The 14,832-nt window shown below is 37.6% G+C and overlaps 1 protein-coding gene across 4 annotated transcripts in view; it reads right to left on the reverse strand.

Annotated features, from left to right (window-relative positions):
* The window catches only part of HERC3 (HECT and RLD domain containing E3 ubiquitin protein ligase 3), a 112,071-nt gene that overhangs the window by 33,203 nt on the left and 64,036 nt on the right, over positions 1-14,832 (reverse strand). For all 4 annotated transcript variants that reach the window (XM_019629837.1, XM_019629836.1, XM_019629839.1 and 1 more), the window contains 5 exons: positions 9,886-9,945; positions 7,087-7,198; positions 6,509-6,698; positions 4,571-4,734; positions 4,326-4,439 (listed from right to left, as the gene is read on the reverse strand). In XM_019629837.1, coding sequence (XP_019485382.1) covers positions 4,326-4,439; positions 4,571-4,734; positions 6,509-6,698; positions 7,087-7,198; positions 9,886-9,945 — 640 coding nt within the window. The remainder of the gene's footprint in view (positions 1-4,325; positions 4,440-4,570; positions 4,735-6,508; positions 6,699-7,086; positions 7,199-9,885; positions 9,946-14,832) is intronic.

Consider the following 14,832-nt stretch of genomic DNA (forward strand, 5'->3'; position numbering starts at 1 on the left):
CTCTCTCTACCACTGGCTCCCTGCATCCCACACGGAAGTCCTCTCAGCCCAGCTTTAATCCTTCCCATCCCCCCTCACCTGACTCTTCTCCACTCACTCCTGAACGGGCCCCATTTTGGAAATAGGCTGATATAATTGAGGGCAGGGTCACCAAGCAGTTACTTGAGTGGGTTGGCTGGAAAGAAATCCAAAACTGCCTCAGTTAGGAAGCAGCAGAGCCTCCGCCGAGGGAGGACCACAGCGCCAGCTCCATGGGAGGTGCAGAAGAGGAGGCTGCCCGGTCCAAAGAACCAGCAAGGCCTATTTATACATAGATAAGTCTGAGTTTTTGTATTTGAAATGTAATCATTTAATTTCACTGATTTTTACTTTGTGAATGCTGAATATTTTAGAAATGGTACTAGTCCTGGCATTTCCATATTACATGGAATAAATACTGAAACAGCTGTTATGATTTTGCTTCACAATGGCTCTCCCTAACCTACAAGGTGCACATGAGCTGCTAAGACATGTGATCCCCTCCTGAGAGGCTGCTTGTCCTGGGCTGTCCATTCCCCCCAGATGATTCTCACAAACCTAAAACCAGCAAAGTACTGGCGGATCACAGGTGTTCCTTCTCGAAATGGGGTTGCACTGTGACCTTAATTCACTTTTTAAAGTAAATGAAATAGAAGCAATGAATAAGTATATGGAACAGAATTGGAGAATTGAGAATATCTTTTTTTTTTTTAATTCCAAGTCAACATTTCCTAAATGTGACTGTGACTGGGAACGGGAGGCATTGTACAAACACCTGTTATGCCAAGAAGGAAACACAGGCGCTTCTGCTGCAGGGCGTGTCTGCCACGTGTTCCTATACCCACGGTGGGCAAATCTGGCTCCCCACCATCACTGAATGCTGAGGCAAAAACAGCTGCCTCACCTCACCCATGCGCAATGCTGGTGCCTGGAGCCAAAGCACTGCTCCATGTGACACATACGCGTATGGCAAGAGGTCAAGTTGACTCTCGTTTTGATTTCTGAAGCATTTACTTGATATCACTGACTTTCTCACTCGTGCTGCCCTCTCCATGGCAGCCTTCAAAGTCACTCATTCTGTGTTTATTTCGTTTTCAAGTGGACAATGGCAATTTATTAATTAAAGTAAATAAGCCACTGCCACCTCTTCTTTAAAACAAGTAAAAAATTAGCCACTTTAGAATGTTCCTTTTATGCTCCATAGCCCTTAGCACACGTGTTCCATTCCTCTGTAATTCCTCTTTCACTGCTGCCTCTGCACTGAACACCCCACAGAGGCGCCCACCATGTCCTATACATCTCCATCCCCGGTGACTAGCAGGCATGCTAAATACATTAGGTACCCAAGAACAGCTTACTGAATAGAGTTATTGAGGGCTTACTATATGTCAAATAAAGTACTCTGCCAAGTGAGGCCTTTCCCTGCTTTCTCCCGTTTAATTCTCACAATACTGTTATAATTCTCATTTTCAAACGAGGACGCTAAGCCTACAGAAATTAAGTAAATTACCTAGGGTCACATAGGTAGTAGGCCAGAGTTGAGACTTAAACCCAGTTCCTTTTGACTAAAGCATGTGTTCTGAACTATATGCTATACTGCCTCAGCTATCACCAAGTTAAAAAATTTAATACAAAAAATCCACTTACTGTATTACATATATAATGGAATATTATTCAGCCATAAAAAAAATAAAAACAAGAAAATCCTGCCATGTCAAACAACATGGTGAACCTGAAGGGCATTAGCTAAGTCAAATAAGCCAAACAGAGAAAGACAAATACTGTATGATATTACTTATATGTGGAATCTAAGAAAATTTAAAAAAAAAAAATTTAAACCCAATCTCACAGAAACAGAAGAATGCTGGTTTCCAGGGGTTGGGTGGTGAGGGGGTGGGGGTGGAGAAGAGGGACGATGTAGGTCAAAGGGTATAAACTTTCAGTTATAAGTTCTGAGGATCTAATGTACAACATGGTGACTACAGCTAACAATACTGTATTGCATATTTTAAAGTTGCTAAGAGAAGGGCTGGCAGAGTGGCTCAGTTGGTTAAGAGCTCGCTCAAGAGTTTGAGCTCTGAGCAATAGCGGTTCGATGCCCGGCCCGAGCTGAGCTGCTGCTGAGCTGCCAACAGGTGGCAGGATGGCTCAGCTAATAATAAAATAAAATAAAGTTGCTAAGATAATAAATCTTAAAAGTTCTCATCCCAGGAAAAAAAACTGTAACTATGTATGATGATGGATGGTAATAGACTCATTATGATGACCATTTTGCAGTATATACAAATATTGAATCATTTTGTTGTACACTTGAAACAAATATGTCAAATGTCAATTATACCTCAACAGAGTGGTTAAAAAACATAAATTTATACATAAAATGGCTTTAGCAATTTAGGTTAAAATTCAAGATATTAAGAAATTTAAACTTCAATTTCTAATAGTATAATACTCTACACAATAAAAAACATTCCATAGAAATCACAAAAGTTCACAGAGTAATTGCACCTAATTTTCTGTCTTTCTATAATAACTACCTTAATTACTGAAGAGGAGATGAGCATCTGGGATTCAAGACCTATATTTGATTATCAAATGTTTGGAGAAAGGAACTATAAAAAAGTTGTAAAAGTTGTTCACTTAAGAACCTGTATTATCCAGAGACTACAGTCATGATAATCTATATTGTTAACACCTGCAACTTCTTTTTCAGTGTCAAAAAGAATTGGGTTTCATTAGAATTATCCTATTCAGCATTAAGTTAGAGAAAGGGTAAATGAGAAGTCAGGAGAATTGGCTTTTATGGCTAATTAAATTGGTTGAAGAATTGTTTAACTTCTCTGAGTCTCTGATTTCCTCACCGGAAAACACAGCCAATTGGCCTAAATAACTCGGGCTTATTTTAGCTCTTAACATTTTATTATTCAATGAATAATTATTTGATACAGATTGATAAAACAGAAAAGTTAATCTTTTAAAATTTCTAAATTAGCAGGTGAAAGCAGAGTCCACTGCTAGCCTCCATGTTAAATTTCCCACACAAACCTATTTAGAGGACTTGAATCCATTTGTATTGAAAAGTATTTTGTTTTTTCCAGGTAACAAAAAATATTGTGTCTAGCACTGATCATCTATTATTTGAAAAAGAAAGTAATCTTGCTGTGTTAAATAAACCTATTTAAATGCCTTGCTTTTGGAGACCACTATTGACCTACAAAAACCCTACAGGGAAAATATTGCCTAAATGTTGATGATAAAACGGTTAACCTGGCATGCGCTCACCTCAATATATCAGCTGTGCATTGCTTCACTAAATGTTATAACCAAATTAACATTCTGTTTTCTGACATAACTCAAACTTACACATACTCCACAGAAGGGGGGTCCTAAAAAGCCTTGCACTTGTCCTAAGCCAGTTCAATCAAACTGAGCAGCTCTTGCCAAATCAAGGGTGGTAGGCAGGAATCTGCATGCAGTTCCTTGGACGGCTGGTCTAACACACAGTGAGAACTAGGTCGGGGATATGTGACATTTTCACACACAGAATCCTAAATCAGAGGTGGCCTACAGAGTTCAGGCAGCTGACATAAGATGACTGAAGTAGGAGTTATTCGAAAATGACAATTAGCAAATATCCTTCCCTCAATGTCAAAATCAAGCTGCAGTGGGGATGGTGGCACACCTAAGTCTCATCTAAAGAGCCACTGTTGAACTCCAGCCACTGGGTGCCATCTGGGAAGACAGGGCATGTTGCCAGATCTGCCAAGTTTCAAGAAAACTAAAAATTCATTGTATGTGCCTTGACTTTTTTTTTTTTGATTGTGGTAAAAGACACATAGCATAAATCTTACCATCTTTTTCATTAAGTATACAGTTCAGTAGTGTTAACTGTAGTTACGTTATTGTGCAACAAATCCCCAGAACTTCTTCATCTTGCAAAACTGAAACTCTATATCCATTGAACAACAACTCCCCATTTCGCCTCCCCCATACCTTGGCACCCACCAATTCTACCTTCTGTTTCTATGAGTATTACTACTTCAGATACTCTGATTTTTATTTAATGTTAACAACTAATTAAAATTTATATTATTCTGGGTGACTACCCATTTATGACTCCTTATGACCATTTGTGATTATTCACAGCACTTCAGAGTTTCAAGAAGGCCAAAGCAAGTGGATAAAACCCAGGTGTGACACTAACAGCAGTCAAAGACAAATTATAGGGCTCTGAGTGCTTGCCTTATCCTTACTTATATTCTGAGAAAAGACTAAAGCAGTAAGATATGCTTTAAAAGAATTCTTACCATGCCAGCTTGATGCAAGAACCACATGAGGTAGTCTTCCTGGATGTCCACGAGGCTGGAAATCTCAGGAATGTAAAATGTATCATATTCCACATGCTTCACTTTAAGATTTACCTGATGAAGAGCAAAACAAGGACAACTAAAACCCAGGCAACTGGAAAATGGCTTTCCATAGAACACTCGGTAGGATGTTTGGCCCTCCCATCTATTCACCCCTCTCCCCACTGTCTCTGCTCTATGCTCACCTTATATAACTTCTCCAAGAGCTTAAGAGCTGCTGTAATGTAATTGTTAAACAGCACAGGAATTAAGAATGTCTTTCTTCCTCTCAGCAGATAAACAACTGCACCTTTATAGAGGTTTACCAGCTTCATGAAATATTTCGGGCATACCTGAGACCACCAGTTATCTTTAGAAAGAAAGAAAAGACATAGTTCAACATATAATTTTGTTCAGATATTTGTCTTCTGCCTACTAGCTAAAAACAGCTCCAGCTAGAAGATGAACATTAGTCTAAAATGCAGTTTCCCAAAATTGACTTGAAAAAGAATCCATTAAAGCATTTCTGGAGAGCAGCAGCTGTACAAGAATCCATGAAGCTTTTTTTTTGTAAAGCTGATCTGATTTTTTTCCTCAAAGACTCATTCAGGAGGCTAATCTACAAGTTCAATTCCAAGGGTATATTTGGACAAGATGCTAAGACACATATTTTGTGCAGGGACATTCATATATTCTAGTCCTTTCAGCCCTCTTTTCAGCCAGCACACCTAAATCCTGTACCAGGGATGCAAACGGCCACACACTCCAGAACAGCACCAATATGACCCACTCCCTCCTTTCAGGAGGCCTGATTTGTTGAAAAACCATTTCTGCTTCTCACCAAACAATGCTTTCTCCTAACCCGACAAGAAAACTATATCATTGACTTCTACTTTGTCAGAAATAATTTCAGTCATACTGAATATTTAAAATATAAAATAATATGATGTCTGAGATTTTAAAAAAATATCCCAGCAAAAATAAAAAGGTCAGTGTAGGGAATAAACAGAAAGGGCAAAATATTTATAATCATGAATTTGTGTGATGGGTGCCTGTAGTGTTCTCGCTACGTTAGAATGCTCTCTTAAGTTTAAATTTCTATAATTAGAAGTTAATAACAAATCAAGTGTGAAACTGAACAGTTCTGATCTCTTTGTGCCATCTTACCTGGAAAAATTAAAATAAAATAAACAAAACAACTTAAAAGTCAGGTACTATATTCCTTTACAGATTGCCAGCTCTCTACCTCACAGTCTACTAAAACACCCCTAAGGGCTTTTGATCTTAAAAAGAATAACCAAGGGCTAACATATCACTAGTGCTTTCATTATTATTTGTTTCTATGTCTGCTGCACAGGTGGAAGCCAGTATAAGCCAGTATTCCATCCTCAGAAACACAGGTCTCTTTATTCATGGGGAGACCACACTCAAGTAACATCCTAGTCCATATGCAATGCAGAAGTTACTGAGCTGCAGTGAACACCTAAAAAAAAATTTACCAGGAAAAAAAAAAAAAAAAGGATAAAGCCAGGTGACAGACTTTCTGCACTTGATTAATAAAAACATCTCAGGCGCTACTCCCATGAGAGACACTCTCCAATTCCCTGAGGAACGGAAGATTCTTATCTCAGCAAAGTGTCCGTAGCCTGCAAAAATCAGTGTGGACTCAACTGTCCTAAAAAAGAAAAACAAAACAAACATTTGGTAAGTCTCCACTAGGTTATTTCCTTCCTCTCCTTTTTTGGAGACCTGTGTGTCACCAAAACTGTTCATTTCACTCCCACCCCCTACATAAGGTATAGGAGTAAAAGCCAACTGATGATGGACATTAATTTTTAAGGCACTATTGACTAGCAAGTGTAGAAGAAAAAAATAGTTTAAAGTTGGATAATCTAACTTCATGAATATTTAAAAGTCAAGAATAGTCTGGCGTGAATCATTTCACATAGCCGAAATAATGGTTCGATTTGTTCAAACTGCAAATATGGCCAGTTAGAAATTAATAGCAAAGAAAGAAGGGTTTACATGTTAAGGATATTAAATGGCAACAAATAGATTCTTGGATCTCAATCCACTGAGAGCCAGTGGTCACACCAATAAAATAAAAAGCACAAAACCACTGGTATTAAGTTTAGCAAATTCACCTAATACTTTGCTAGGGTTTGTATCCAGCCGCAGAATGGCCATAGCCAGGGGGATAGTCAACGTTATGTAATACTTGGAATCCTGGAGCAAGGGAAACTCAGGTAGTATTAAATAGATTCTCATAGCTTCAACATCTGGTGGTGAACTTGACAACTGAGGAATCAGGCAACTTTCAAAGCTGTTTAAGATCTGTATAAGAGAAAAGAGTATTGAGCAATTCAAACGTACATGAGATCTAGTTACCTTATCTCTAATAGACTCTCAACTCTCATTCATTCAGTATGCACTAAGGACCTCCTATGAGCCAGGCACTGGTCTAGGTGCTCAGGGTACATCAGAGAAAAAAAAAGCCAAAGATCCCTGCCCGTGCAGACCTTACACTCTGGAGGGGCATTTCCTAAGAAAGGTTTAGGACAAAAAGAAAGCTAAACATAGGTCAAATTCCCAAAGTAAGTATTTTACTGAGTTAAGATTTATACAAGACTTGCATTTCCTTTTTTTTCCTCTTGAAAGTTGAATTATTGCAATGAAAAAAATGCTTTTTTCAACATGCACTTTGTCAACATAAAGAACATACCTGTTCTAGAATCATGGAATGCTGGGAGTTCATTAACTTCTCAAATAACACTCTGGTTGAGTTCAGGTCAATCCCAGGGATTCTGGGGCTTGTTTTAAAATGCTCATCAATTCTAAATAAACAAAAACAAAAAAATGCATAATAAAAGAAAAACAAAGCAAACACTCTGACAGGAATTAAAAACAGGTAAACAAAACAGCCTGTCCACACTGATCAGATTTAAATTTGACCTTGCAGATAATATGCACAAAAATACTATACTTTGGGAGAAGTCTGACAGAATAAACCTTTCTGGCATCCCTTTTTCAAGGTATTCTTAAAATTTTCAAGTCTGTTTTCCTTCGAGTCAAAGTACAAGGATGTTCATTACAATTTGAGGTCATCTTGAAGTTTTTAAGCAGTATTATTTCCCTGATTTACTCTCATGTTTTTGCCTTTATATGTAATTGTGGTATACTGAACTAGATGTGGATGAAATGTTCAGATGCAAAAAACATCCCCAATGTAAACTGCACCGCTCATCAACAAATGGGAGGTAGAGCCTCCTTGTTCAAAGCTTTTCTTAACAAAATATTTTTTAAAATCAGATCTACAACAAATGCAAAGTTAATGTCTCTCGTAGTTAACACAAGGGATACAATTAAATTCACGCAAGGACTAATTTCACTGCTATTGTTTTTAACTTCCTAGCAACTAAACATTTTTCCAACCTTAAAGTCTTAGGCCTTTTAGAAACTTAGAAAGTGTCTCTTTTCAAATTTCTACTCTTAAAGATACTACAGCTATTAATTACAAAAGAACTATTTGCAAACTAGACTTCTGTTTATGAGTAATGGACACATTCAGATAGTCTTAATACCCTCTGACAGCAAAGTTAAAATTTGTTAAAGACAAAAAGTTAAAGACAAAAACATTAGAGTTTCTAATTTTTTTTTAAATATAATAATTATATATATTGGAACCTAAATGGTCAAATCAAGAAGAATGCTTGGGCTTGTTGGGTTATTTTTGATGTTGTTGTTCTAAAAATATATCTGCCCAAAACATAAAAATTAATTCTGGTGCCCCATATGTAATGTAACCTTCCATATGCTTAGATGTAACTTTGCTATGCTGCTAAGAAAACAAACAAAATTCAAAAAGGAAAAAATAAAAAACAAAATATTTTCTCTACATATATTTATGCTGGTCTTCATTTTAATTGGCTTCCTATGATGCATTCTACATAAGCTGGAGGAGCAAGACTCTTCAAATAGCACAACTGTCAGTTCAAAACAAAACCTTCACGCACAACTCTACAGAATCCATGATGCTAAGGAGGGATAACCTAACGAACCTGGCCAAGAGCCATTCCCAGCCTTCAAAAAGCTGTCCTTCTAGAAAAAGCTTTCTCAGCCGTGCTCCCACTGACTTTTGAGGCCAGATAATTCTTTGTTGGGTGGGCGGGATTATGAGATGCTTGGCAGCATCCTGGCCTTTGCCTACTCAATGCTAGGAGTACAACCTACCTCACTGTAACAACCAAAAATGTCACTAGACATTGCCAAATGTCCCCTGGAAAGCAAAACCAGCCTGGTTGGGAGACTGTTCTGAAAGACCAACATCGGCACAGTCCAGAACCCTTTACCCTGGAGGAAAAGGCTAAGCATTGCCTCTGAAATGACTTGGATGAGGTCGTTCCAGCTGCCCTAATGAGACGAGTAAATGACTTAGCATTGTAACTGTAACTGAAGAGAGTTTCTGAAGCGACCTTTTTCAACCCACTGAGACATACTTTTGCGAGGATGGAGGAGTGGGATTCACACACAGAACTGAAGTATAAATTGTCTTGAGATTTAATTAGCCTGGTCACTGGCAGAAAAGGACTGAGAGGTGGCGAGGACTTAGGGTCACCAAAGACCAAAACCCATGATAAGACCCCTCTGCTGCATGAGGTTCCGGAGGGAGATATCTGCAGAAGGGCTAAAGCCAAGCCAAAAAAAACCCCACTCTATTTACCACCTGGGAGTTCAGCCCAAATGTAATTTCTTGGTGAGCTGGGCTGGACCTGAGTCCAAGAAGCCCTGAAGTCTCCTTGGACCTAACCCCTAAGCTCACTTTATTTTTTTATTTTTTATTTATTGGGGAACAGTGTGCTTTTCCAGGACCCATCAGCTCCAAGTCAAGTAGTTGTTGAAACCTGGTGTGGACGGCGTGGGGATCGAACCGGCAACCTTGGTATTATGAGCACTGCGCTCTAACCAACTGAGCTAACCGGCTGCCCTGACTCCAAGTCGAGTAGTTGTTTCCTTCTAGTTGTGGAGGGTGCATCTCAGTGGCTCCAGTGGGGATTGAACTGGTAACCTTGGTGTTATGAGCACTGCGCTCTAACCAACTGAGCTAGCCGGCTGCCCCTAAGCTCACTTTTTTTCAGAAAAGAAAAACCTACGGGAAAGCAAACCAAAGAAACCAAGGAGATTATTTAAAGAAGGAAAAATTCAATAATAAACATTGTACACATGATGGGGGTAATAACATTTTAGAATCCCCTGAAAAACCTTACTTTTGATTACACCAACTCTTCCTGAGATACAGTCTCTTTTTGGTAATTTGGTTCCCTGCCATCCAGGCATGAATCAGCACTGCCCTTCCTGATGTTTTATCATTCATCATTATTAGGCATTCCAATTCTACACAAATCAACTTATCCACTGAAATAAGGCCAAGCAAAATCAAAGAGAATGGAAGTCTTTCACAGCCTTTGCTAAGTAAGTATCTGCATCACATGTGGGTATTTTTTTAAGACTCTAAGTCACTTACTTTTTTTCAAGAAAACTTCCATTCCAACAGGCTGCAGAAGATAATATCTGAACAACACCACTGTTCAGAGAGAAAAAGGGAGAGAAGACTTTAACAATTACAAATAAATGGTTATTTAAGCATCAGCAAAAGATTAGTCATCTATTCTAGGGATTCATTAATAGCAGCTCTCTCTTACCCAGGTGAAGCCTTAGAAAATATACATTTTGCTTTAAAAAAATTATGTTACATCTCAAAATGGACATGAACTTAATTTTTCCATAAGTCATGATCAAATAGAATATCAAAGCTACTAAAAGAAAAATGCTTGCAACTGGTAATGATCTTGAACATTCTTATACCACCAACCATGTAAGATACTCCTCACCTCACCTCCAAACATGAATACAAAAAAGAGAAGCTGTTATCTCCCAAAGAAATTATCTTTGCAAATTAATAACTAAACAACCACTTCCTTCTATTTTGTTGCCTGTCTGAGAAAAAAACTGAAAATAAGTGAAATGAGTGTTTATTCCTATTGCCTAGATTACACAGGTTCTGGGAAAATAGCTAGTATCCGAGGACCCAGAGTGAAACTGCAAGTCAGGAGCTCAGGACTCTCTTATTCAGTATAAGGAACAGGGAAGGAATGAAACAAATACATGGTTAAGAAAGGTGCTGCAATAACTTCTGTTAATCCCAAAATCTGGGTCAGGAAAGATCTTTAGAGATCATTTCTTCCATCCCTTCGTTTTATAAATTAGAAAACTAAGAACTAGCACAGTGTGATAGTCCCAGCAAAGTGAGGCTACAGTCCCCCTACCCTTCCAATAGTGAGTTTAGTCCCCTTTCCCATGCTACCTTCCAGCCTGAACTCCTTGGCAGACACCTAAAGTTAGAGAAATTCTGAGGACAGCCATGAATTGTTCTAGAGAACTCCCAATGATCCCCTGGTGTGCCCCAAAGTTCAGGACCTGGTCATTTGCCCCACTGCAATCTACATCATAAAGCAAATGTATTATACACATTTCTTGGAATGACTACCACTTAGTACACAGTGTGAATCATTCATTCCCAAGAATGAGAGTCTCTGCAAAACAAAAAACACATGCTGTTGAGGAAAGCCAATGAAAATGTTTAAAAATATACAGGAAAAAAAATTCTCCTTTAAGAATAAAATAAACTTGATAAAAGGCCTCAATTCTTTTTACTATGTATTTGTTCTCTACTTGACAGTAAATTACCATTTCAGCTAATCATTTTGAATGTGAAAATGCTAGAAATTATTCAGGTTAGATAAGATAACAGCTGTCTTAGACTTGGGATGCTTTGGGACATGCATATGAAGAAACTCTTAAGAGAAAATATGCATGCTGGGGGAAAAAAGGACTACTGTATATATGAAACTTTACTTTACATAAACTTAATAGTAACCACTGAAAAAATAAAAAAATCCAGAACTGAAACACATAACATAAAAAAAGAGGAAACAGAAAAAAATCCTAGAATACCACCAAACTGAAATAACAGACAGAAACAAGAAGACAAAGAAACAATGGAGACACCAAACTACTAGAAAACAAAAGATAAAATGACCATAGGAAATCCTCATATAACATATATCAATAATCATCGTAAATGAAAATGGACTGAAGTCACCAACAAAAAGGCACAGAGTAGCAGACTGGATCAAAAAACAAAACCCAACCATATGCTGCCTTCAAGAAACACATCTCAGCAGCAAGGACAAATAAAAAAAGAAAGTGAAAAGATGGAAAACTACACCCCAAGCAACTGGCATCCAGAGAAAAGCGAGTGTATCCATACTTAAATCTGACAAAATAGACTTCAAGAAAAAAAAAAAGGCAACAAGAGACAAAGATGGACATTTCACAATGAAAAAAGGGGACAATACACCAAGAAGACATAACACTTATCAATATATATGTTCCCAATCAGAGAGCACCAAAATATATAAAGCAACTACTAACAGAACTAAAGGGAAAAACTGACAAAAGCATAATTATAGTAGAAGGTCTAAATACCCCATTGACAGCTACGGATAGATCATCCAAACAGAAAATCAATATGGAAATATCAGCTTTAAGTGACGCATTAGACCTAATGGACATAATTGACATTTACAGAGTCTTTCATCTCAGAACACCAGACTACACATTCTTTCTAGTGCACAAGAAACATTCTCAAGGAAAGATCATTTGCTGGGACACAAAACTAGCCTCAACTAACTTAAGAAGATTGAAATCATACCAACATTTTCTCTAACCACAACGCTTTGAAATTGGAGATCAACTGCAAAAAGAAAGCAGGAAAAACCACAAATATGTGGAGATTAAACAACATGCTAAAAAAATGACCCAGATCAAACAAGAAATAAAAGGAGAGATTAAAAAAATACATAAAAACAAATTAGAATGAAAATACAACATTTTGAAATTATGGGGATGCTGTGAAAGCAGTAATAAAAAGGAAATTTATAGCATTGTAGGCATATCTCTAGAAACAAGAAAACCACCCCCAAAACTACATAACATTACATCTTAAAGAACTAGAAAAAGAACAACAAATGAAACCCAAAGTCAGCAGAGGGAAGGAAATTCATAATAAAAATTAGAGCAGAATTAAATGAAATAGAGGACAGGGCCAGCCGAGTGGCTTAGTCGGTTAAAAGTTGGCTTGGGAGTGTGAGCTCTGAGCAGCAGGGCTGCTGGTTCAGTTCCCACATGGGCCAGTGACACTGTGCCCTTCACAGCTAAGATGGTGAACAACAGCTCGACCTGGAGCTGGGCTGCTGCGAGTGGCCGGCGATGGCGTAGGCTGCAGTGGGGTGCAGTGGGCTGCTGTAAACTACTGTGAGTGGCCGGCAGCCATCATGAGCTGCCAGCAGCTAGCATGAGCTGGCGTGAGCCGTCGTGAGCAGCCGTCCAATGGCCGGCAACCAACTGCCTCAGCCAGGAAGAGCACAATGATCATAATACCAACTTGGGCCAGTGAAGTGATGTCTTCCACAACTAGACTGAAGAACAAAAGGACGGCAACTTGTCTGTTCCCCTTTCCCAATTCCCCAACACTATTCCCCTCCCCAATTCCCCAGTAAACGCTTTTAAAAAAATGAAATAGAGGACAAAAAGACAATAGAAAAAGTTAATGCAATACAGAGCTGGTTCTTTGAAAAGATTAATAAAATTGATAAACTCATGGCAAGAGTCACTAAAAAATGAGAAAAAAGACACAAAGAAACAAAAATCAGAAATGAAAGAGGAGAAGTTACAATGACTACCACACAAATACAAAGGATCATATGAGAATACTATAAAAGACAACATGCCACCAAATTCAATAACCTAGAAGAAACAGACAAGTTAGTAGAAATATGTAACCTTCCGAGATTGAATCACAAACTGGAAAATCTAAATAGACCGATCAACAGTAAAGAAATTGAAACAATCATCCAAAAATCCCCCAAAAGCAAAAGTCTAGGACAAGATAGCTTCAGTGGTGAATTCTACCAAATATTCAAATGTGATTTAATACCTGTCCTTCTGAAACTTCCAAAAATTAAAGAAGAGGCAATACTTCCTAACTCATTTTATGAGGCCAACATTACCCTAACACCAAAACCTGGTAAAGATAACACAGAAAAAGGAAACTATAGACCAATATCTCTGATGACTATAGATGCAAAAATCCTAAACAAAATACTGACAAATTGAATACAACAATACATTAAAAAGATTATACATCACAATCAAGTGGGGTTCATTCCAGAAGTACAAGGATGGTTCAACATACGCAAATCAATCACTGTGATACACCACATAAACAAGATAAAGGGTAAAAATCATATGATCATATCAATAGATGAAGAAAAAGCATTTGACAACATACGATATCCATTTATGATTAAAACATTTAATAAAATGGTATAAAAGAAAAGTACCTCAACACAATGCAAGCCATATATGAGAAACCCTCAGCTAATACAATCGTTAACAGTGAAAAACTGAAAGCTTTCCCTCTAAGATCAGGAACAAGACAAGGATGCCCCCCATCACTACTGTTATTAAACATAGTATTGGAAGTCCTAGCCAGAGAAATCAGGCAAGATGAAGAAATAAAAGGCATCCAAATTGGGAATGAAGTCAAACTGTCGCTTTTTGCAGATGACATGATTCTTTATATAAACGCCATAAAGACTTAACAAAAAAAACTATTAGAAACAATAAACAAATATAGTAAAGATGCAGGATACAAAATCAATATACAAAAATCCCTTGCATTCCTATATACTAACAATGAAATTTCAGAAAATGAAAAAAAAAACCCACAATTCCTTTTGCAACTGCAACAAAAATGAATAAAATACCTAAAAATAAACTTAACAAGGATGTGAAGGACCTATACATTGAAAACTATAAGACATTATTTAAAGACGGTGAAGCAGACACAAAGAAATGGAAAGACATTCCATGTTCATGGATTGGAAGAATCAATATAGTTTTAAAATGGCCATATTACCCAAAGCAATATACAGATTTAATGCAATCCCCATCAAAATCCCTAATGTCATTTTTTAAAGAAATAGAACAAAAAAATCATCAGATTTGTATGGAATCACAAAAGTCCTGAAATAGCCAAAGCAACCCTAAGAAAAAAGAACAAGGCCAGAAGTATCACACTTCCTGACTTCAATTTATACTACAAAGTGACAATAATCAAAACAGCACTGCAGAAAAACAGACACACAGACCAATGGAATAGAATTGAGAACCCAGAAATAAATCCACATATATGGCCAGACAATTTTTGACAAAGGAGTCAAAAACATACAATGGAGAAAAAGAATGCCTCTTCAAAAAATGGTGACGGGAAAACTGGAAAGCCACGTGCAAAAGAATGAAACTAGCCTACCTGTCACCATATACCAAAATTAACTCAAAATGGATC

This window comes from Hipposideros armiger, unplaced genomic scaffold (genome assembly GCF_001890085.2).
Source record: "Hipposideros armiger isolate ML-2016 unplaced genomic scaffold, ASM189008v1 scaffold_870, whole genome shotgun sequence".
NCBI classification, from domain to species: Eukaryota; Metazoa; Chordata; class Mammalia; order Chiroptera; family Hipposideridae; genus Hipposideros; species Hipposideros armiger.